Below are 24,981 nucleotides of genomic sequence, written 5' to 3'. Positions count from 1 at the left end.
ATTTTCCATTTCAAGCAAAGAGCTCAATTACTGCAGCTGCAATCCCTTAAGAGGAAGTAGGTCCCTCCACTTCCTCTACAGTTTAGCTTAATTCACAAACCCATCAATGAACATAAATTATCACTAAATATGGCAGATGTTTCTCCTGTCTCTTGAGTACCTTCACTGCAAGTGTGGATCTGCAACCATAGCGGGCAATTGACCCAGGGCCTCAGGACTTCAGCGGCCACAAATGTTCTGGGTTTACTATCCAATTAAGAGCAATTGTAACTATTATGATTGTTCAGTTGAAAGAGGAAAGTGCTTCTTGAAAAAGGAAGGTGTTTCTTTTTACTGATCTTGAGGTCGACCTAGTCTTTAGGAAAAAACCTATGTCAAACTTTCATTTGCAATATTTATGTTTTTGTTACAATAACTTATGTGTTACTCCACATACCAGAGGTGAGCGGCCACAGTCAGTGACAGTTCTTATGAAATATGGTATTTTGTTATAAATTAAACTGCCCAACAGTATGTGTATATAATATAATCTATATACTTCCTCTATCATTGGCCCACATTAAACAACAAGGGGGGAGGTGGTGGTGGTGGTGGTGTCTTTGGATGAATACTTTTATTGTGAAGTCAGAGAGTGAACCGTCACCGGAAGTGTTTGTGGTTATTCCTTGAGCTCACGCTGCCACTACAACCGACCGCGCGCTGGCTCGGCTAGCAAGCGAGGAAGATGCTAGACAGAAATGGCGGTGACGGCAAGGCGAGCAGCATGAAGTGCTGATGCATTACATGGATCGAAACTTACGACTGGCAGGACAAAGTTGGGAAAATGACAATGATGTCGAAGTAGGACACCTTTTGTAACTGTCATTACAAACCTACAACACCTTCCCGGGAGAGTTTTCATCTTGAGGAGAGAGAACCTCACCGGGAGCATGGCTTCTCACAGCAACCAGGTAGCTAAGCTAGCTGGCTAACGTTAGCCTGCAAACAACTCCTGCTGCACGCCTTGTAACGTTATTTATACACTCACGACCGTCCCGCACTTGCACAACATTCATACCTAAAATAGTGCTATTCTATAGTGGCAATTCGGACAGGTGCGTGTTGTTATTTGAAACATCTGGCTTGTCGTGTCATTGAAAGTAAGTACTAAAAAGTGCTTGCTAATGCCCCCCTAAGCCTCATTGAATCACCACCAGCATGGTAGCTAACAGGCCCTAGGTCTCTCCATTCAAATGAGCCAGCGGTGCTATCTGCTGCAGTCTTTAGGACATGACAGCTACGTGTAGCTGAATGACATGAAAGCGTGCTTAATCCAAAGTCAGCGACGCTTTGGTGTCAAATCCGACAAGTGTCATGTGGTATTTCCCAGAGAAAAGTGACACTGAAAACTGCTGCGTGTATGCATGGCCCACCTGCTCAGTTAAGCGACAGGCCTTCTTTCAGCGCATATTTTCATAAGTGGAAATACCTGCTAATTACTTTTGCTCTGGGTATTTAGGAGGCACAGTGACGATTTGGTGGAATGTTTTGCATGTGATGATTTTCCGTTTCTAGGCAGTTGTGAGCCAGGATATAACAATTCCCTGCTGGTCATTTAGCTATTAGCAAGCTAACAGCTTTATTCAGGTGGTGTGGTTATACTTTGCAGTCAGTCCGCTAGCTGGTTAGCTAAATGGAAATGCGACAGTGTGGGCCTTCGTTCATAGCGAAGATTTATTTGATATGGAAACAATTTCAAACACGATTGAGCTTGCACGCTGCTGTGCAGGTGTGCGGTTATACCACCGGTCTCCATGTGGCATAGATTGTAGGTGATTTAGCAAGTTTGGTGTTATCTCTGTGGAAGGTAGCTGTCATATGGGAAGGCCCATTTTGAAGTCTAGCTATGCATGCAGAGACATGCCATGTTTGAAGTTTCTAGCTGATGACTAATTTAAAGTTGATATTGTGACAAAAATCAATGTAATAATAAAACTAAACTCTATCAGGGACACATGCTTTTTCGGGTTCAACAGTTTAAGAAACGGCTAATGATCACAGTAAGGAAACCTCACCAGAGATTTAATTCTGCATGCTTTCCCACTTCCTAGCCTTAAACTTGAGTGTTTCTATTGGCCAACTGTTCAGCAAAGTGAAAGCTTAAAGGGAAAAGCAGTCTTGGCTTCTTTCAAACACAGTGGTCAGCTTTTTCATGTTTTGTATAATGGCCAAAGAATGTTTGTCTTCTAAAATGAATGATACATGTTCCAACTGATATTGATGATCCTACCATGATGGTGCATTTGTTGTTATACAAATGTTGGCATTTGTGAATGAATAGCATGACTCAGAAGAGTTTGTACTTAGCCAAATTTAGGTATTGAAAGACGGAGCTCCACATTAACAGTTGCCCAATTTCCTCGGGCAACCGGATTTGGATTCCTATCAACTATTTCGTTTGGTTTGGTTGCCCCTGTTGGCAACTGTTTTTCCTGTGTAACAAAAACTCCTAATAGCTCGCCCTCTGTGTAAAATCCTCTGTATAGACAAATTAAAATGTTGCTGTCTCATTGATTTACTCTGTGAGAAATGAACAAGAGAGTGGAATAAAATGCCACAACACTAACAACTGATATAAACTCAACCAAATCCGATTTAACAAAAGTAAAGTTGTTAAACAGGTCAGACAGCCAAATTATCAGAGGTAGAACAAGACACCACCAGCAAAAAGAACGCTCTTCTGAGCATGAATTGGGGAAAACAGGTCATTGTGGAAACGCTTATCAATACTGCTCTGTAGTTGTACCTGCAGATAAAAAAAAAAAAAAACGGACAAATATGACAGCAAATGGTAAAATTCTGTTTGTCTGTTTAGGTAATTTACCCTGCTAATACATTGTCTTGCCAATGTGCCATTTGAAAGTAGTATGTTAACATTATATTTTTTGGTTTAATTAGTAAAGCTGAACCACTGTAAAAATTTAGGCAATGCTTTGTTAAATAAAAGGCCATTGCAGGATCTTAAGAAAAAGCATAGAAATTAAGATTATGAGCACTATTTTAACAGTCCAAAGTGCATTTAGACCGTGTCCATATCACTTATTCTATTTTAACGGTATTAAAAACAGTCGCTGAGCTAGGTGCATTGTTCAAAAGGTTTTTAACTAAGTCTCTTGGGAGTGCGTGTATTAGCGTAATATTTAATAAAACAATCAGAGTGCCATCTCCTATTCCCTTAAAAGCCAGGTGGGCTTCCACCTTGGTAACCCTTGGTAGCGAATCAATATACTGCATACAGCTGTACAAAGAGGCAGCCGCTCAAATCACACGTTTAGACATTTTTTATGTTATATGATAAGTGTGAATAAATCTTTGGTTCATTATGAAACTGAACAAATTTAGTATAGGTGTTGAATGGGAAACACTACAGTGGATTTACCAGCTAGCAAGAACGCTTCTCTGCAGAATCTCATTTATGTCTAAGAGACCATAGACCATGATGCATGGCAACATTGTGCAACACACAATATGCCACAAAGAACACTTCGACCTTTTGCGGGCTGTAATGTAATGTTACACCTTACTTATCCAAATATCTGAAGCTCATTTTCAGCACACTTTGCTTGCGTGCAACAGGCAGAGTGTATGCGTGTTGTGCTCCTGCCTATGTAGCCGTATATCACTATCTTGACAGTGCGCTCTTAAAATAACTGTAACCAGGTTTTTGTTGGTCAATCACGCAATCGCTTTCCACTGCCTCAAGATAGCTATGCGCCAACAATGCGCCAACAATGCGCCTGACCACACCTCATTTTAGGACCAAAACGCCCAAGGGCACTCAGATGGGCACAAGTGTATTTGCAATTTAAACAATGTGGGAGCTGGATGAGAAAATGACAACTGCATTGGTCTGAAGCTAGCGTTGAACTTTGCGGCGGGTGTAAGTGTAGAATATCTATCAGTATATAAGGTTCTCTGAAGTTATCGCCACCAACTTTAGTTTTATTGGTTTAGTTCAGGTGTTTGCTATAAAAGCCGTTTTTCGCCTGTGTAGCTACAAAATGTTATAGCTTATGCCTCTATTTTGTTGGCTTAAAAATGCTTAAAGGAATATTTGCATTCACGTGACATTTATTACACTGAACATGGCAACAGTAGTTTATTCCTTTCAACTCATCAAACTAGTAAAGCAATGTAAATGGGGAGCTTCTTCCCAGAGCATGCACTCTGGTGATTGCCTGACATAGATCTACACTCCTGAGATAGAAAATGCAGTCAAGTAGGAGTTTCAGAATAAACAACATAGGCTGTGTTCATTGTAATAAGGAATGAGTCATCCAGTGGAATGGTATGGCTCTTAAGCACTTTTGCAAATGTAACAGTTATTGCGACATCCTCTTTTATTTTTTAATGTCTATTTTTAGTTAAACCCAGTGTTCTGCCAAAGCATAAATCTGTGAGTAGGATAGTAATCCTCACCACTCCTCCTGGGAAAAACTACAGCATAAGCACAAACAAATCAAACTATCATCCAAATTGCCCCCAAATTTTCTGCTTAGTCATTCCAAGTGCATACAGAATGTAAATGCAGCACAAAAAAAAATCCACCAAAGTGTAGCTAAAAATTCAGTAGCACCAATTTACTCCAGTCATCCTATACTAGTCATTCCCTTTTTCCCAATCTGGTTTTACCTACGTCAATTTCAATCTCCCCCTTTACCAACAGACATTATCAACAAGACTTGGGTAAAAGTCATAATGTTCTTTCAGATTAGCATGCCACCCTTAGCATGTCATACTAACAGGCTAAATGTTAACGTTTTATCAGTCCTTCTGTAAGCATGCTAAGATGCTAAATGTTAGCATGCTGCTTGCTATTAGATATCAAAATGTTGCAGTGCACAAAATTAGGGCTGCAAATAAAAAATATTTTCAGTATCAATTAGTTTCCTGATTATTTTCTAAATGAACTGTACTGAAAATTGTAACTATCATAATGCACTATTAGACTGTATTAGTTTTAGCTAAGTGTTCAGTGGCAGCTCATTTTGTATAGTAGTTAATCGGGAATAGTGAGGGGTTGATTACAGAGAAGAGCAGAAAGGGGTTCACCTAGTCAGTATAATTTGTACATAACAGCACTGATTGTTCTCTGGATAATTAATATCAGGAGGGTTCAGGCGAGATTGTCATGCCATTAGTATCTTTTTAACTTCAAAGCCTAGTAGGCATCAAAAGTTCAGATCATTTTAAAATTAATGAATTAACTTTAAATGATCAGAATGATAGAAAACTGAAATGGTGGTTTTGTGGCGTATTGATAATCATATCAGTAATGGTATGCCACATTGTTGAATTGATGAGTTGTTTTTGTCTGATAGCACCTGGCTTTAAGCAGAATAGATGACATTAATTCCTTTCTTCCTGTGTCATATTCATTCGTATTTCATGCTTTATAGTCATTGTGTCACCGTATTACTACATCACACCAATATGCAGGCACAGACATGCTCCAGAGATTCATTGAAAACAAGTCTGACCTTATTTGTAGTGGTGCTACAGCATTTTCATGCTCAGCCAAGTTGTCCATTAATAACACTGCATACCAATTTAAGAGAACAAGCACAGTAGAGCTCTCTGTATCCCCTGTTATGGTTAGAGTTGACAGATTGTCTGAACAGTAATCAGTTTTTTTGGGGATGTATAGGCATGTTACTCATTTAAATCCATAAAGACTAAGTTGTAATATGTAAATATTCACATAGTCTTGATTTTAATGATTGCAGATGGTGAACAAAAATTCATTTTTCAGAGTTCGGGTTAATTTGATGCTATTTTGACATACTACTCAGGTATGTATTGTGTGACTGCAAATAAAAAAAGTAAATCACTGTGCATTGGGTGTTAACAACAATGTTGGCTGAAGTCTAGATTTGCGTTTTTACACTTTGCTATGTGATGATAACGTGGCCTTTTTGTGACCCTAGAGTCGGTTTTAGGGTTTCATTTGTATTTTGGACAAAGCTGTTTGTAGCAAGTTTTTATGTGACTATTTTCAATAGCTCACATTTATAGATATTACAGTTGAAAAAGAGAAATTGTCCATAATGATAATTTATGTACCAGAATCAATCTTTTCTGCACATTTGCACTTGAAACTTGTTAGACATAATATCACTAAAATTGAAGTAAATTGAAGAGCAGTAAATTAATAACAATATACATATGATATACTAATACTACTTCAGCCCGTTATGCCAGTTATGTTAGACCCTTCCTATGTCGCTGTTGTGTGTGTGGTGTCGTCACTAAACTGTGTTGAAATCATACAGATGGCTAATTTGTTGTAATCCTCAGTCCAAACGAACAGCAAGGGAAGCTTAGTGTGGTACGCATGGCACGCCTGCAGAAAGAAGCAAAGGGACATTCTTTCTGTTGTGATTGTATTAGCCATCCTGAGGCCATTGGATTATGGCTGGCTGTTTGTCGCTTGTAGTGCCATTTCAGCAATGTGGGCCCTCGTGTGGGGCCTCGTTTGCAAAGAGTTACATATGCTTGAGCTGCACTTTCTTTTCTCTGTGCCTCCCCTTTCACGTCCCACTGTTTATTGCACTGCGAGGATTAACAGCTGGGCTAGTGAGTTCATGTCACCTTTTCTCAGTGGCTTTGTGTTTTCCATGCTCATGTGGACACTTAGGTGGCAGAGTGCGGCGTTTCCCCTGAGGCTCCAAGGGTCATCTGTCAGGGGTGTAACATAACTAATGCTAATAGTATATGAAAACAGAATTAATAACAATGATATAAAATTGATTTTTAACAGTCAAAACAATGCACTAAATAAATATGTGGAATAACTGGACAGTGGGGTAGAGCAATAATGCATTTTGCTATCCAGTGATTGAATTAATTAAATTCTGTCTGGAAAACATCTGTGCAATTCTTCTTCCCTAGCCCGCTATTAATTACAGTGCCAATACCTGTTTATTGGGTTATTGGTACTCCAATAATGAAGGTAAAAGCTGTTAGAGGGGTCTGAGCCCACAAGCTAATCAGTTTTTTGTATTGTTCCAGGTAAATCTAGGTCACTTCTCTTTATTCATCCTATTAATTATAGTTTAGTGCTGCAAGTAATATTTTCATTACACATTCATTTGTTGATATTTTCTCAATTAAGTGATCTTGGTCAACAAAATATAAGGGGGTCAGACGTGCCCATGCCCCACATATTTCTAGAGGCAGAGTTTGTTTGAAAAGTGACCCAAACAAATAATCCATTATCAATAGTTGCCAATTCATTTTGTCTCCATCAAGTAATTGGTTGCTCAACTAAATGTTTCATCTCCAATTATGTCGCATAGTTAAGTTTTTTTTCTGTGTCTGTATGACTTATCATACTTGTGTAAACCAGTGTCAGTGACATGGCACTCTTTCTCCACTTATGAATCCATTTATGATCTTATCCTGGAGTGGAGTTTTTATAGTTTGTGATTCTATGTGTAACTGGATAACAGGGTTTAAGTTAATTAATCAGAAATAAAGTTAATGGAAGAAAATAAAAAACAATTTGGTTAAGTTTTGTTGAATGCGTCAGAGGTGTAAAGTCAATTCACCGGCCATTTTAAGGCTGGAGTTTGTTGTGTAACTGAAAAAAAAAAATCTTGTCTCTGAGAAATTTAGCAAGTTTAAGTGTGCAAGCAATCAGCAACTAAAGCTGTTATCTTAAGTGACTGATTCATCATTTAATTATTGACAATTTACTGCTCCAGATTTCCAGCAGACACAAGAAGGACAGGTTAGCAGAGTTTCAGTCTGGATCCATGTAGTTTTTAAAATCACAAGCGCATAAGTCAGATTTCTCTAGTTTAATTTTGTCAAAAAAGCACATTAAGTTAAAACAATACATACACCAGGGCTGCCTCCGACCAAGGACTTACTGGTCGACTAGTAGTTGTTACTTCAAGTCATTAGGCGACCATTCATCACATGTTAATAATATTAATTATTTAGATTTTTGGGGGCATCAGAAAATGGTTTGAGTCCAGAGCTGAGAGAGAATGTTATGATTGACATTGTTGGCACTGTGCTACAAAACAGAGAAATACAAAACCAAAATAATGAGCCTTTAAAGTATAAATTCGACAAGTGCAGGCACAAAGCGAGCCACCTGTTAATGATACCAGCAAAAGCAGTAATGATTCTGAATGCAAGGAGAACATTATTTGGAGTGGCCATACTTAGTGGCTAATGTTAGGCTACTGACATGTTTCAAATGATGAGCCGTGTTTGGAAAGGGGAATGTTTGCCTTCAGAGTTTGTATGTTGCCTTGTTGCGGTTGTCCTCGGCACTCTTGAAATGTTCCCACACTTTGGATTTCCTGCCTGACATATTTATTTAATGTAAAATACTGTCATGAGGTGGTGTGTCCCTTAAGAGTTGCTATAAGGCAGGAGTTGTTGGTGGAGTCCTGCTTGCTCTGTCCCATTCATTATTTTATCACTAAATATGCCCAGTTAGACGAAACCCAAGGCGCTTGGTTACATTATAACCTAACAACTAAAGGGACCAGCTGTGTAAACAATCTGTCTGTGACTGAGTGTTGCTGATTTTTTTTTTTTTTTTTTTCTTCTCCTGCAACCAACCTACTAAGACTTTGTCAACTAATACTCTTCACTTTAGTGAAATTAGAGTATTAGGGGTTAGCCCTAACCTACACCTGCTTTTGCGTGCTTTGTTTTCTGTGTTTTAACCTGTGTTAACTGTAAAAACCTACCTCTAAACAGTCCTGGGATCAGATCTGAGCTGTTAGTATTCATGACTCATCACTTCATGTGGTGCTTTACCTTTGCACATGCTAGCAATGCTGTCATGGTTATGTGATGGCTGACTCGAGTAAGAGCCCTTGTACCTAGATATGCAATGACAGCACGTTTTTTGAGCCAGTTCGAGTTACGGGGCCAAAGTCCTGTCCTTCATTATCTATATTATTCGATTTTCCCTTAATTTGTTCTTTTATATTGATGTATGATATCATGTTTTGGGACTTAAAGGATGTGCCAGGTAATTTAGAATCAGTTTCCAAATTTTGAATTTGTATCATATCAGGAAAGAAGTGGATTTTATAATATAATTTTTTTTCAACTAATGAATGTATTGATTTCTTCCCACAGTACATCTTCGGGGAATTCAGCCCTGATGAGATCAATCAGTTTTTTGTGACTCCACGATGTTATGTCGAGGTAAGGAGATGGATTACAAAGATGTAGTAGTAGTAGTTGTTGTTTTTACATTAATAAATCCTTATTACATGGATCACCATGAAGGTTGACAATTTACAGGAAGATCTGTCAGTTTCAGCAAAATCTTCTTGGACAGAAAACAACCATCTCAATGGTCATATTTTATTCCCTTGTCAATGTTACATCTCATGTCAAAAACTATTTTAGCATGTCCTCTGATTTCTATACTTGGATTTTTAGTTGTCTGAAATAGTGGTGATTCAGACTCACTCAAAAATGTAATTCTACAATATATGTGGAATTTTTATTTATTTATTTTTTCTAATTGTGCATTTTGTCTCCTCAGCTTCCTCCGTTCAATGACAAAGTTCCATGCGTCAGTCAGTCTTCTGGTATGTACATTTCATATACACTAGATTGTTAGATGATGTTTATTTTGTTTTTTTAATTATTTATTCATTAGCATCAAAATACCCAATCATCTCTTAGTAGCTGACTTATCAAGCTCTTAGTTGATATCACTGTAGGTTAACAGAGCAGGTCTTTCAAATGTAAGCGTGAAGCCCAGGCTGAGCTGACCTGACTTGCCTAGACGCGAGATGCTTTTCATGTTATTATTTTTTGCATATATTTATACATAAAGTTCTGTATATATTGTTTACAAACCTCAGTAGATATTAAACTCTTTATTATATTAAGAATACATTATTCTTTAAATTACGGGCCACCAAATGAAAAAATGTAATAGCAGCCACCTTTCTTTGAAATGGTTCTCATTTGCACATGACACTTGCCTTACCTTGATTTGTATTGATTATTTAGGAAGTTACTGCACTCCTGCTGTACCTTATATTATGGAGTCAATGGGACTGCAGGTTTGCGGTGAGTTGAGGAGTCTGACACCCTGTGGCTTGACTAGCTGTTGTGCGTTTGCTGTAAAACTCAAAATCCAGGTTTCAAAAACTGGTGGCTTTCTAAACCTTGCGCCTGTATTCTTTCTCTTGCCTGTTGGTAAAATCTGTAGAGCTTTGCATGCTCAAGATACTGCTAAGTATCTTATCTTCTCTTGCATTTTCACCACTGCAGGGTTCCCAAGTTGAATTAAAATCGGATTTAATTTTTGTATGATTTAACAATCACAGCTTATTTACCAGGGGCATAGTGATGGTTTTATGTGGTTGCTAACATGTGTGTACATATTTACCCTTACATTGTTAAGGTTTTATTGCTAAATGCATTCTACAGTCATGAAGTGTGATTTCAATAACACTAACAGAAGATCGTCTAATCCCAGTAGAGGAAGTAACTGCTGTTTTCATACCCTCTTAACCCCTGCAGAACATCAGGGTTTACAGTTTCGGTGACCAGTCAGCTGTATCATAATGGAAAAACTTTGATGATTTTTCTGATTTGCACTTACTAATGTTTCCTGTTTGTTTACCTTTTCACTTTGCACCTCTCGCTGCATAGTAATTTACTATTTAAGATGCTATGCAACACACTTTAACTAAATAATGAAGCATAATTTGTTTTGTAATGATGACATACATTCGTTTTGTGCATTGGTGTTCTGCATTGCTGAAGCAGTTAGTGACGCTTGGGTAATATAAATGTAGTCAGTTTTTAAGAAAGAATGAATGTTTATGTACATCACAGATGTGCAGTCCATTATGAAACTATTCAGACAAGTCACTTTTGTTGCCTTCAGAATACATAAACTGCATGAGGTGTGTGGTACATTACGTTTATATGGTTCATAGTTCTCTTATGGATGATATTTGAGTCTAGGTCTCATATCAGAAAATATAAATTGTCATCCTGCCATCATAATTTTAAAAATGCACAAATGGAAGTCTATAACTATATTCCTATAAATAAATATTCTTTAAAACTGTTAACATTTGGAGGTGGGTAGTACCATAAAGGAAAGTGTAAGGTAGGCCTGTTTCTTTACTAGTGTGCTTTTGTTTTGTCTGTATACTATATTGCATAATTTTAATCTATAATTATTAGGTAAATCTAGGTTAGCTTACCTTTTTAGTAAGTGATTCATAGAGAGAAATTTATGGGAAGAGTTGCATTAAACCCCCAGTGCTGTATTATTCTCCATCGATAGCTTACATCAAGATCTTGTCGGGGGACCTGATCTTGTCATTATTTGTCAAGACAAATTAGGCACACCTTACAAAAAAAGGATCAGTCAGAACTACTAATTACAAACTTGACAACATATAAATGTTGAATTTGAGTCCTTTGCTTTTGTGGCGGTTTAGTCCAAACAGTACAAAGTGTTTGACATAAGGCACTTTACTTATACAAAACATTTTTTTAATTTAAATAGTATACAATTAGATATATTTCAAAACATTCAATTTGTATAGAGTACACTGTTTAGCATATAATTGAGACAAAAAATCCTACTCCTTGCATTTTGGAATAATTAAATGTACATATTGTCAGTCTCCATACAAAATTTATTTGAACTGTCCACATTTTCAATGTACGCCAGTGAGTCTCAACTGGTTTTGTGTCAGAACCTTGATTAAAATTGTTTTAATAGTATGCTAATAAAATCAGGGCAATTAACAAATTATCTAGGACCTCATACACATCTGTCACGGCTTCCAAGTCTGGTCATTTGATGGCTGGCTGTTACTTGTGAGGAAAAGAAAAATATTATCATAAAAGCAGGTTATAGAATTTGTAGCCTACATTGTGCCCCCCTCTTCTTAATTGGAAATGTTGAATCACCCCACTTCGAGGCTTCACATAAGCACAGAAAGAATGTGGTTCAGTCAAGCATGAACGCATCAGTAGTTGTTGAAGCTAAAAATAGGTCCAGTGGAATGTATTTCTTTTTATTGGTACGTGTGATCTTGTCACGGCGCTCCCACGACTCCTGTTGAGTGATAGCTTATTTGTTCACAAATAAAGATTTTATACCAAACTCCCCAGCCAAGTGTAAAGTACCACAGTGTCTATTTTTTACATTTAGGATTAAGGCTGTATTTAAAGACAAAATTTTGTTTCTAATTGATTAAAATGTCATCTACAGCAGAAGACTATCAGCGCATTGAGTTTGGCGTTGACGAGGTGATGGATTCCAAGCCTGTTGGGGTGAACGATCCTTTATACAAGGTGTCGAGCACCCTCAACCCCCAGGCTCCAGAGTTCATCCTTGGCTGCCAGTCAGCCCAGAAGGCCCAACAGACAGCTCCTCCAGCAGCTGATGTCCCTGATGGAACCCACTTCAACTCGCTGGATGGCCCTGATTCAGAGGCCTCAGCCCTGGACAATCACCAGGCCTGCCAGGACATGGACGGACTCCCTGGCAGCCTGGGACAGCGAGAGAGGAAGAAAAAGAAAAAGCGACCGCCTGGGTACTACAACTACCTGGACCCAGCAACTGGCAGTAACAATAGCAGCAGTGCAGCAGATGGGACGCCTGTGACAGCACTGGTGAATGGACATGCACTCGGTGGCCCACACCACAGTGCTGAGGATGTGGATGGTAAGGTATTGTCAGGGGCTGAACTTTCCACCCCTGGACCTGTCTCCACGGCAACATCAACGGCTGCTGTGGCTGCAGCCAAATTTGCCCCCTCATCCACTGCCAATCAGAGGACTTGTGATAGCCCTGATGACTCTTCTTTGGACTTAACAAGTGGAGCTGCCTCTTTATCAGATGGCAATAATGCAACTTCCTCCTCTTCATCCTCCTCTCAAAGCAGAGGGATGACAGAGGGACCGAGGACTGCAGATCAGCAGCCAGATAATTTGGCTCCACAGAGCCCCGAACTTTCAGATACTCCCCACAGCCCACGCTCCAAATCACCTCTTCCTCCTTCAGCTGCTGTGGCCACCCCCTCTGTCGCCACTTCCATTACGACTACTGAACTGGAGGGAAGGGAGGTAGCAGACAGTGGGGTGGCCAATGGGCTAGCAGAACGTGAAACTCCCAATAGTGCAGATGGACACAAAGAAGACTGTGAGAGTGGGGAGCACACACAGCAGGCCTCCCCAGATACTGCTGCCCAGTCGGTGGTGACAGAGCAGGGCCATTCGTCTGCGATTCCAGCTGCACCTACTGCCAACCTCCCCAAGTCCTGGGCTAGCCTCTTCCACAATTCCAAGCCTCTGCCTGGGGGCCCTCAGGCCTTTGTGGAGGTAAAGAATGTTGTGGAAGTTGTGTCTCCCTCCCTCGCTACACCAGAGCAGCCTGAGAAAGTTGGGGAGGTCAAAGACGGCCCTGTCCATGTATCAGAGGATCCAAAGGCCCCTAAACTTGCAGGTATAATATGAAGAAGCTCATTGTGTATGTTTTAAAAAATGACCCATAATACCTGTTTTATGTTGTTTCAGCTTAAAGTGTTTTGCTGCAAGAGAAATGTACATTGCTGCTAAATTTACTCCCCCTCCACTTGGTGGCAATGTTGAGACAATTGTACTGTTCTACCTCTTGTCCTCCTTCATGAGTGTAAGCCTTTTAAACATTTAATGTTTGTTTGAGAAGAGTAGAAGTGAAAAGTGACCTAACTACATAATCTGCTGCTGATTATCTTATATTCTATAAAGTGTATATTAAGTTTGAGCAGCTCAGATAGCTCAGTAGCACCTCACTATAAGGAAAGGTTATAGAGGAGTTGCTTTCATGTTCAAGAAATTCAAGAAATGAACACTAGATGGTGGCACTACATCCAGAATAGCTGTCAGATAGTAAGTCACTAGTCTCATTTGTCTCATTACTCAACACATTAGTAGGCAGGGAATACCTTGTAAGACTCAGGCCTTGTGAGAAAAGAATGTTCTCCTCAGACACCTAGAAGTGTATGGCTTCTTTTTCTCATTTTGTCAGGATTCTGTTTTTATTCTGTTGTGGCATCTTCCTCTTTTATATTTCAAGTTGTGGTGGTTACAAGTAGTGGTTTGGCAATTATTTCAGGGTGCATTTTGCATTTATGAATGGTCACACATTCTTAGAATAGAATTTGACCTGTCAGGTGGTAAACTCCAAGACAGGGAGAAAACCCTGTTCCTGTTTCATAGGGCCATGATGGCCTGACACAAACACAACACAGCACAGCAGCAGGTGCATTTGTTTCTTAAAGACGTCTTCAAAAAGTGAAAACATTATTTCAGCCAAAAGAAGAGAAAAGGATTTCTTGGCCTCATCTGTAGAGGGATCAGTTATAAGCACAGTTAAGTCTGGTTTGAGATCACTTGAGTTCATTTATTTAAGAACTTGCAAACAGATACAAGATGCAAAGTATTTAGTTGTGCAAAGTCATTCTGGGCTGTGTTTTTTTTTTCCCATTGTGTCTCTTAAAAGCAGCTTGCACAATATGAATGTGCAGCATATATGTACACATGTTTGGGTTATTATACAGTTGTTCTCTCAGGTTTGGGAATTTACCAAAGTCCTCACTTGTTTCTGTCCACCCAAACACTTTGGTTTGAGTTCTGCTTTGAACACAGTCCTGTGTGGTCAAATGTGCACATTTTCAGCACACTGTCTCTTCACTGAGGTACCTACCTAGTAATCATCGGGTGTAACTTGAGATGCAAAGTTTTCATTGTACAGTAACATTGTATTCCCTTTTGAGATGAAATTGCTACTGCATGCTTATAAACCAGAATATCATGTGGCTGTATTCATCTGCAGAACATGACAGCCATCAGTCAGTGTTTCTCTTTAAAACATGAGAACCATTGGGAATCCATTTACTGAAAAGTTGGGTTAGATGGTCACAGGTGTTTAAAATTGCAAATTGGGACAACAAGCAGATCTATAGTAATGTGCTAAATAATAACTGACCACATCCCTAAGTGTAATCTGTGTGTCTTCTCTATGTGTAAAATGACACGCACAGTAAACAATTTGAAAAAGGGCCGCTCTTAAAGTTCGCACAATACAGCGTGTAGTCTCAGTTTGTCACATCCCTCTCCTACAAGATAAATCATTGTCAGTCAGTCGGACCCGCTGGCACTACTTGGTTTTAATATTTAATACTCGTTTCTTCTTGGCTGTTAAACTGTGTTACCTTAGGATAGGTTCAATGACACCGTTTCACAAAAAGTAAAGCACTGGTTTCATAAATGGGTTTTAATTAACAGAGTTGCTTGCATTTACAAAAGAGAAATGGGCCTGTGTAAAACTGTGGTTGTCATGAGCATAGGAATCACCCTGCTAGTGATTAGCTTGTTCTGAATATACATTACCTTTTTGTAAAGCAATAGTTGAATTATTTGCAGTCGAATTTTAGTAAATGCTATGTACAGAGAATAAGAATGAACTTGTGTATATGTCTTTGTGCCTGTATTCACAGCTACAGAGATTGCATTAATGATGTGTTTTTTTTCCCCTTTTTTTTAAAATTTTTTTTTTATAAATCAATTGTGTAAATTTCCACGTTACCATGGGAGCTGTGTTTTTGAATGACAGTCTCCCTTCCTAGGCGTGGTACAGCAAGTTCTTGCTCTTACTCCGACAATCTCTTGTGCTGTTATCACAAGAGATAGGAATAGGAGAAGGAACATTTGTTTCTGTTCATATGAAAATTTACTTTGTGTGATTCAGGAATGAATAACTGTGTTGTAACATTCACCACTATCTCACAGTTTTAATGCCTGAAATTATGTACACAAAATTGTACAGACATGGTTTTTGATTGATGTTGAAGTTGTACAGGGCTGTCTGTTTATAAGCATTGTGTTTGTTTGAATCCCCAGAACTTATTGAGAATGTGAAGTTGATACATAAACCAGTGTCTTTGCAGCCGAGAGGACTGATCAACAAGGGAAACTGGTGCTATATCAACGCTGTATCCTTTCACTTTCACAGATATTTGCACCTACTTCTTTTAACACTTTTGACCTGTGTACACACATTTCTATGGTTAGCTGTTGGGAGTATTATTTGCTCTTACACGGGTGCTAAGCCAAATAGCACATAGGCTAAATGGAATGTAGTCCCAGACAAAGCTGATATGTGCTTTAAAAATACCATTGTGAAATGTAGTTGTTTTTCTTTCGCTGACACTCGGAGGAGTGAGTTTCAGCTCTGCCAGCAAAATTCCTAAAATTTAATTTTTCTTTTAAGGACTGTTCAAAACATTTATCAATGAGTAATCTTTTTTGTTTTATGGAAACTAGAACTGCTGGTATTAGTCGATCAATAGAAATGAACTATTTTGATAATAGACTAAATGTTGTAGTAGTTGTTTTTTTTTTTTTTTTTATTTGCAGGTTCCACCTTCTCAAGTGTGAGGAGTCGATGCTTTTATATGTTTTATATCACACAAAATTTCACAGCACCTTGGACTGCAAGAAATAATAATGGACCCTATTTTCTGACATTGTATAGACAAAACAGTTCATTGAGAAAATAATCTTTAGTTGCAACCCTAGTGGAAACGGATGAAAAATTTGAGACCTTTTACTCCGACACTTTGTTTACACAAAATGAACAAGACATACTTTAATTCAAAAGATATTTTTAAAAAATTTTGAGCGACAAAATAACATTGAGTTTCATCAAATTAGAACTTATTCATGTATTTTATATGTCATTGCTTTTCCTACATGGTTTTCCTCCCTGACTCTCAACACTCAGACCCTACAGGCCCTGATTGCGTGCCCTCCTATGTATCACCTGATGAAGTCCATTCCTCTGCATAATGAAACGCAGAGACCATGTACCTCCACACCCATGATAGACAACTTGTAAGTACTGTTTCTGCACGCTGATAGCAAATTGTTAAAATGTGTTTTTCTTATACACATGACCATGGTTTCTTTCTCTGACAGTGTAAGGCTGGTGAATGAGTTCAACAACATGCCTGTGCCATCAAAAGCCAAACAACAAGGTACGATGTGACAGCATGTTGACAATGTGACAAGACATTTGACGCCGTTCTGTCAGCAGCACTGATGTTGCAAAATTTGTTACTGTGTCCACAGCTGTTGGTGATAAGGTCATGAAAGACATTCGGCCTGGTGTACCCTTTGAGCCGACTTACATTTATAGACTCCTCACTCTCATCAAGTCAAGTCTCTCTGAGAAGGTAGGCGGTGCTGTCTCAGGATCTCATGCATCACATATCCATAGCAGAGCAGTATGTCAAGATGTTGCCTTTTTTTTTTTTTTTTAATGATGACACTCCTGTAATACACTCCGTCTGGAACAGACTGTGCTTGAAGCAGGTGTTCTTGTGTGTTTTTTTTTTTTTTGACAACTCACCTGGCTAAAATGAATTCATGCGGTAGACATGCTGAGTCAATTCCGATTATAGTTTTAATGAATGAGTTCCCTTTCAGTGTTTACCTCAGTGAATGACTATGTATGCAGATTCATGTCTACATACTGGTGACAGTAGACATTCTTTGTAGAGTGTTTTAATTGGTGTTGACGTCTTTGTGCTTCTGCTCTTAGGGCCGACAAGAGGATGCAGAGGAGTATCTTGGCTTCACTCTCAATGGATTGCACGAAGAGATGCTGGCATTGAAAAAACTAATCTCCCCTCAGGAAGAGAGTAAGCATTTTTTACTGCTTGCAAATCAAAACAATATCGCAAATAAACTCATTACAGGTTTTTTTCATTGAATTCACCGTTTTCATATCATTACTGTTTTGTGTTTAAGTTAAAGATTGTTACTTTGCGCGTAATGAAACTGCGCCAAAGTAATGATCTATTGTTGAGTTTGAAGGTTTTGTGCTATTTGTTTTTTATTTTCAATAAAATCAAAAATCAGCAACCAGCTTGATAATGTGAACACAAATATATTGATTTTACTGAAAGAATGAAGATTGATACCATTCGCAACTCGACAGGTGTGACTAGACAAACGCAACATCCCTCAGCAGAAAAGCATGTCAGCAGTTTATGGATACAATATATTGACTGACAATGTTCCAGATTATACTTGTAAAGAATAGATCAAATGATCAGTTGAGATGCTGTTGCCTTAACTACAAGTTTTAAACTGACAGGGTATTCAGAGGAGGAGTTCATTTTACTTACTTTAAGGCACTTTGAACTACTTTGGTCATTTGACCTTTTAAAGTGGTTTATCTTCAGTGGTGTTTTTTTCTCTTGACAGAAGCTCCTACGCCCAATGGGCCCGAGTCCCAGCCAGGTGTGGAGGAAGATGTTGCTGATAAGGAGGAAGAAGGTAGCGAGGATGAGTGGGAGCAGGTGGGCCCCCGAAATAAGACCTCCATCACTCGCCAAGCTGACTTTGTCCGCACACCCATCACTGACATCTTTGGTGGCCACATCAGGTATGTTGACAGGTTGCTGAGAAGATGGGTTTCAGAAATACTTTTATATGTGAAGTGAAAATAATGAACCCTATGTTTTGGAAGATATTGTAATAATTGCTGCATGTATGGAGTGCTGTAGTTTTTCTTCATACATAGTTTGTTAGAAATTTCATTACACAACTTTATCCTCTTGTTGTTAATGGCTTCTGTACCCAGTTAATTCGCCAACCTTGGGTAAGAATTATATTAACTTTGTGTGTGCATCCTGGGTCGGTCGTAAAGTGTTCGACCTCTGTTCATGGTCATCACAAATTGGTCTGCCACCAGCCATCTCCAGCTTCTCCCCACCAAACACCAGAGTCCTTCAGAATAACAGCCACTGTGGTTTGATTGCGGTCAGAAGTCTCGACAGCAAGACGTGGGGCACCCATCCACAAACAAAAGGTCTTAGCTTTCAGACAAATTGGAAAGTTAAGAACCTGTGCGGGTGTAGCTTGCCTAAATAATATGTTCTATGAGGTTCTGGTCTGGCACAATCCTGGTCCACACTGGTTGCACACTGTCTTAAAGGATTATTTTCTCAGAAATGGTTGCAACCAGAGAGAAATGGAATACAGGAGTGTATGTTTACAGAGGGTAATGTGTACGCCCACTGAGCTTGGCTATAACCCATGGACTTCTTTAGGCACTGGTCAGAGTAATTGGTTTGTCTTGAGGAATCACTGCAACTATTTGAAAATTATGTTTGCCTTCATTTTAAGGCCTTTTAGTTTAACCCTTTGACCACCAGGAGCAGCCGGCATATTACGGGTTTTTCTTTTCATATTCGATGGGTCAGAAGTTGCAATCAGGATGAGCCTGGAATAATAAAAAAGGTTGAATCATTGCATCATTCTAGTGTCAGGCTTTAAATCTTGGACACCTACAGATTGAATTATGTTAAAACACTGTAGTCAAATAATTGCAGCAAAGCAGGTTATATAAAGTATATATTTATATTGATATATTTTAAATATTAACCTGCGTTAGTTATAGATTGCCTTCCAGGTCTTAAATGCCTTAATTGCATTTCTAACAGGTTGGTTTTTTTTTTTCTCTGTCAGATCGGTGGTGTACCAACAAAACTCTAAAGAGTCGGCCACTCTGCAGCCTTTCTTTACCCTGCAGCTGGACATCCAGTCAGAGAAGATCCGCACTGTCCAGGAGGCTCTAGAAACCTTGGTGGCACGGGAGTCGGTCCAGGGCTACACTTCTAAAACCAAGCAGGAGGTATGCAAGAAGGGCACTTTCAGACTAGATTTTAATCAAGATCAGTGTCACACACTATCACATTTCAAAATAACTAAGTAATATAAACCATGTATTAGTTGTTTTGGTTTTTTTTTTATGGTCAGGCAACGATTAGAAATATTGTAATTGTTGCCGTAGGTGAGTGCACAAGACCTCACAACTGAGGAATATACTTGTCTGAAAACGCTACAGACAGTGAACATTAAGCTGGAACAACTGGTGCAGGAAACATCTGCTCTGCAGCTGTATAATGGGCACACACTTTGAAGTTAGGTTTATGTCACCAAAAAACAATCGTTCTAGCCTTTATCACTTTAGAGGCAGTTAAATTTGGTCCACAGCCTGACATTTGTCTTTTGTACTTTGAAAAGCACCAAAACGTAGTGATTCATCAGTCACTATTTAAAAGGGTTGAGCAAGCTTTTGTATTTCCAAGAGAATGTTAACTTTTGGTGTGAACTTGTTTTGTTCTTGTTCCTTTTTTTTTTTTTTTTTTTTTTTTATTAAGAAGAAATGTATTGGGTTTCTACAGTCCTACAGTTACACATAAAGTTTTATGAGTATTTGAAAATGTTGTTTTTTTCTTTTCCTTGGATAATCTTTTATTACTGTCACAGTATGTCCTCTGACTTCTTGTCTTTTTGTCCCCACTTTCAGATTGAGATCAGTCGGAGGGTGACTCTGGAAGAGCTGCCCCCGGTGCTGGTGCTCCATCTTAAGAGATTTGTTTTTGAAAAGACTGGAGGCTGCCAGAAACTGACCAAGAACATTGATTACCCTGTTGACCTGGAAATCAGCAAAGGTATCGACCCACACTCTATTTTTTGGATCTTTATGAATCAAGTTTACCTGCACTGGCCAGAGACACTATAACTATGGATTTACACTGTTGGAAAATCACTACTGTATCTTCATAATCAGAGTGTGGACCCGTCAAGTTCCTTTTTTTCCGGATTATCTCCCAGCATGTGTATTTGTTTGCATGCAGCAGGCAATCATGTAAACAAAAGTTGTTTTACTCTTTATGTTTTGTCTTTTTTTCAACATTATCAACATTATCCAATCATGAGAGCCCTATTAACTTTGTACAAGATTCACTCTCTAATCATAAGAGCTGTAAAATCGATGAAGCACAAAATGATCAAACGTGCATCTGTATCATTCTGTACTGATTACAATTTAAGCAATGGTTTTGAATTTCTTAGTCTAATCAGTGGATTTTCCTAATTGTCATTTTCTTTCAGATCTCTTGTCCTCTGGAGTGCGGAGCAAAGTTGTGAAAGGCCAAAGAACTTATAGGCTCTTTGCAGGTGTGGTTGTGTTTTGTTGCTGAATTTAATTTGGCTTGTAGAATCATTAAAAGAATAAGTTTTGTATGTTATAGTATCAGTTATTTTAGTTGCATTGCACAGCATTGTGGGTCAATCTGATCATGGTAAAAACTGCAGTGCCCAACTTTGACTTTGAGATACTGTAAAATATCCCACATTTCTCTAATGTTTTTCTGTCTCTCAACTTAACAGTTGTATATCACCATGGGAACAGCGCGACAGGCGGTCATTACACCACGGATGTCTTCCACATTGGTCTTAACGGCTGGCTGCGCATTGACGACCAGGCAGTGAAGGTCATCAACCAGTACCAGGTGGTGAAGCAGACTGCAGAGCGCACCGCCTACCTGCTGTACTACCGCCGCGTCGACCTGCTGTAGACACACACATACACACCCCTCAACACACGCAAGAATACCTGAATATATTGACAAACACACACAGCACAGCACATGCTCAAAATGCACTCGTTGACAGTACAGTACATCTACACACGACACAAACACACAGCAAACTAATGAACAGGAACACTGCCCAACTTGTTCTCTTGCAAGATTTTCCTCTTCTTCCCTCCTGTCCCCGCTTTCCTGAGAACCAGCTTTTCCAACACCCTTTTCCTTGTCTCTTTTTTCTTTTCGGAAGAAGAGAAACAAGCTGCATTCACAAAGATTTCCCTGTGACTGCTCTCTCTTCTCTGTGCACCACTGCTGTGTTTTTCTTTTTTTTGTTTTTTTTTTCTTTTCCTTTTTTGTTTTACTTTTAAAGCAGCAAGGAAGGACTGTTGAATAGACAGAGGTTGGGCTGAGGTTACTGGTTTAGGACCTGCGACTCACCTGACTGAGCCCACAGCTCTGCTCAGATAGCAAACAGTGGACTCACTCACACAGGAAGAACTATCTACCACAGGCTGCAAGTGGACTGCGGGGGTAATTTCTCTTGTTTGAATTACCTTTTTTAAGGAAAGGACCCAGAAATATCAGTGTTTGCCTTTTAGTAAAGGAGAACTGTTGGCCTAAAGAATTTGCCACAGTTTAAAAGCCTATTTGAATTTGCCCTAGTGCATTGAAAAGGCCCAGCACCAGCATTATCATGAGTCTCTCCTCCCAAGGCCAGATTGTCTTCTTCGCCACCAACGACAAGTCCTCCTCCATTTCCTCACTTTTACGATGCTTTTAAATCTCGGTACTTGAGCCATCAAAAAACGGGAAAACTAAAAGAAAGGTGGTACATGGAATGGGAACTGAAATGCTTCCTTGTTTGAGAGATCCTTGTTATGGTATCTGGGTTTAGATTTAGAAAGACTATCTAAAAAAATATTAATGCGCTTTAGAATTTAATAACAAATAAGCTTCTGTGCACAAAGTATAAACTGATTGATTATGATATGACAGGCAAATGCATATTTTGCAAATATTTAGATTAAAATGTAAAAAAAAAAAAAAGAAAAAAAACTAAAAATATAAAATCTAGCTGACTGAAAACTTGTTTGGGTCCTAAAAGACTGCGCTAGTTTTTAGACTCAGTTCTTGCACTGGAGAGATGGCAACCAATCAAGACAGATTCCACTGCAAAACCTGCCCTTGTTTACTTTGTACATTTCCTTCTCTATCCATTGTTTTTTTTTTTTTTTTTTTTTTTTTTTGTCTTGTCTAAAGGTTCCACCTGTGTATAGGTGGCTTATCAGTGTAGTTCTGAGCCACACCACCCCTCTTAACCCCCAACTCAGCAGAAAGCGGGGGCTGCCTTAGGTTCAATGTGTGACGTTTTTCCACTCAGTGTACGAGTCTAACCCTAATCAGGCGGCAACAGCAAGTCTAATGTCTGTGAAGAGTTAGGGGAATGTACCTGACACCTCTGTATTTTACTCTTTTGTGGCTCATTGTTTCCTCCTAGTCGAGGGAAATGGAGTGTTGAGGGGAAGTAGGACTACATCTGTGCTACGCTCTGCATAAAGACCCCAGACATGCGCACAAAAGGAGATAGTGTTTGCTTTTGTTGATGATATTGATTTTTGGATCATTCATTGATTGTGATGATTTATGTTTGAGTTACTAAAAGATGTTAGTTTTTTTTTGTCATTGATCATTTATTGGATGTCCCCTTGCTCTCGCTCCCTTCAGAAAAATATGCTTGCATTTGAATTGGTGTTTGAAAAGAAACTACACAGGCTAAAGCACAACAATGAATAAAATTGATCTAGTTCTTTGCTTGATATTTATTTCCATTTTGTCATTTTCTCTTTTCATAATTTTTTTTTAAATTTGTTTTTTGTTTTTGCTCAACACCCATTTCATTCCAACCACCAGTGCCACAACCTCAGTATCAACACAAAATGAAATCAGCTCAAGTATTTCTACATGACTTAGAATTTTGTTCTTGGATTTTTATCCAAAAAATCCTTTTCTCCGTCTCAAACACACTTCACTTCCTCACATATATCTGTCTATCAATAACACAGGTGAGAAGGCGGTTGTTGTCACATACTTTAGTGCTTCAGATCAAAGAGTGCAATGTACAAACATTTTTCTGTATTTTAAGAGCAGCACATGGATTTAAGTTCATTTAAAATGTCCCTTACTTGTTTGCAAGTTCACAAAGACTGATTGGTTCAGTTTTTCAATTTAAAATTAAAGTAATAATTTTCAAAATTACATATGGAGATTTAAATCATTTTTAGCTTCTGTGCGATATAACATCATGTGGTGCATATTGACTTTTCTTGTGGGTTTCAAAGTCAGAAGCCTTTCCCAGATAAACCAAAGGAAAACATATAGGCCCTCCTGCCTTTCCTTCAATTCAAACTTTATTTTGCCTTCTCCATCTGACGTCTTGTTGCCATGTCTTGTCACAGCCCACGTCTCATTTCACACAGGAAACAGCATGCTGTTTAGACAGTCAATACATCTTACAACTTAAATGATAGTTCAGTTGTGCTGCTGGCTTTGTAGTCATTTCAGCACAAATTGTGACAGTGTTGATTTGCGTATTTTCTTTCCATTTTTTTTTTCTTTTTTTTTTTTTAAATGTGGAAGTTGGGACTTTGAAATGGACACCTTGAGCTTTCTGTTGTACAGTTTTATCTCAGTCTCTCATGGCTGGTCAGGAAATGTGCTGGTGAAATGCTTCAACAATGTCTCTTTTCAGTATGTGCTCCTAACACTATTGTCTGCTGGGAATTGTTAGGATAATGACCTAAAAACAAAATCTATTCTGTCTTTAATTTTAAGCCTCCAGCATTATATTTTGTTTATTGTTCAAATAAAGGATTGTGCAAAAAGCAGTTTGCTAATGAGGTGTAGTCATAAGACTACTGGGCTTTCTTATAATACAGTAAATACTGAAAACATCTGCCGGCTCTGGATCATGGACTGGCCTACAGAACAATGTGCACAATAAACCAAAACAAAACAATCCATAGTCTTGGTGTACCGCACGCTGTTAATTGGTCTCTTGTTCCTGTATGTCAACATATACTATGTGTAGTATTTGTTGTGTGTCTCATCTCCCCCTCCTGTGGTCTAACTGGCTGCCTTCGTACCCACAGTGCTCTCTTTAGGGCTGTGGCTGTTTGTTTTAATGGGAAGCAGACCCATCATTGAAAAATTTGCCATGTAAGGTTTTTCTGCCTTTTTAGTATTCCTTACTATTTATTCCCTCTTTACTATAGCTCAGCCGTCCACTGAAATGTGGCTTTGCTCTCAAACTTACAATCAAGCATAGTATTTTCCTTGTTAATGTCAGAAGGCAACTGAAAGAGCTCCTTTTTTTTTATAGGCTCATAGCCTGAAGAGAAAATTACATGTTTGAACACCCACTGATAGACCACCTATACTCAGAAGTGTCTCCTGCCATTCTTAAGGGATGATGGTGTATGTATGTTAG

The 24,981-nt window shown here is 38.8% G+C and overlaps 1 protein-coding gene across 4 annotated transcripts; it reads left to right on the top strand.

The window, feature by feature from the left end:
* The first annotated feature begins 700 nt into the window (after positions 1-700).
* usp10 (ubiquitin specific peptidase 10) lies at positions 701-23,311 on the top strand. Of its 4 annotated transcripts, none has more exons than XM_056374331.1 (15): positions 701-950; positions 9,148-9,216; positions 9,563-9,608; positions 10,039-10,098; positions 12,275-13,507; positions 15,946-16,037; positions 16,829-16,938; positions 17,023-17,081; positions 17,176-17,279; positions 17,648-17,747; positions 18,316-18,496; positions 19,582-19,747; positions 20,426-20,570; positions 21,013-21,078; positions 21,292-23,311. In XM_056374331.1, the coding sequence occupies exons 1-15, from the start codon at positions 930-932 to the stop codon at positions 21,477-21,479; spliced, it is 2,640 nt and encodes an 879-aa protein (XP_056230306.1). In that variant the 5' UTR covers positions 701-929; the 3' UTR covers positions 21,480-23,311. The 4 variants fall into 4 exon arrangements, with proteins under 4 accessions (XP_056230306.1, XP_056230299.1, XP_056230322.1 ...); XM_056374324.1 differs by having other exon boundaries at positions 12,272-13,507; XM_056374347.1 differs by lacking the exon at positions 10,039-10,098.
* The last annotated feature ends 1,670 nt before the right edge of the window (positions 23,312-24,981 follow it).

The sequence above is a fragment of the Seriola aureovittata genome, chromosome 1 (assembly GCF_021018895.1).
Source record: "Seriola aureovittata isolate HTS-2021-v1 ecotype China chromosome 1, ASM2101889v1, whole genome shotgun sequence".
Taxonomy (NCBI): Eukaryota; Metazoa; Chordata; class Actinopteri; order Carangiformes; family Carangidae; genus Seriola; species Seriola aureovittata.
Note: the sequence above shows the minus strand (reverse complement) of the source record. Positions and strands in the feature narration are given on the sequence as shown.

Coding starts and splice junctions, on each gene's coding strand:
- usp10 (XM_056374324.1), top strand. CDS start 930: ATGGCTTCTCACAGCAACCAG. Junction 16,939..17,022: donor ACACCCATGATAGACAACTT/GTAAGTACTGTT, acceptor TTTCTCTGACAG/TGTAAGGCTGGTGAATGAGT. Junction 18,497..19,581: donor ATCTTTGGTGGCCACATCAG/GTATGTTGACAG, acceptor TTTCTCTGTCAG/ATCGGTGGTGTACCAACAAA.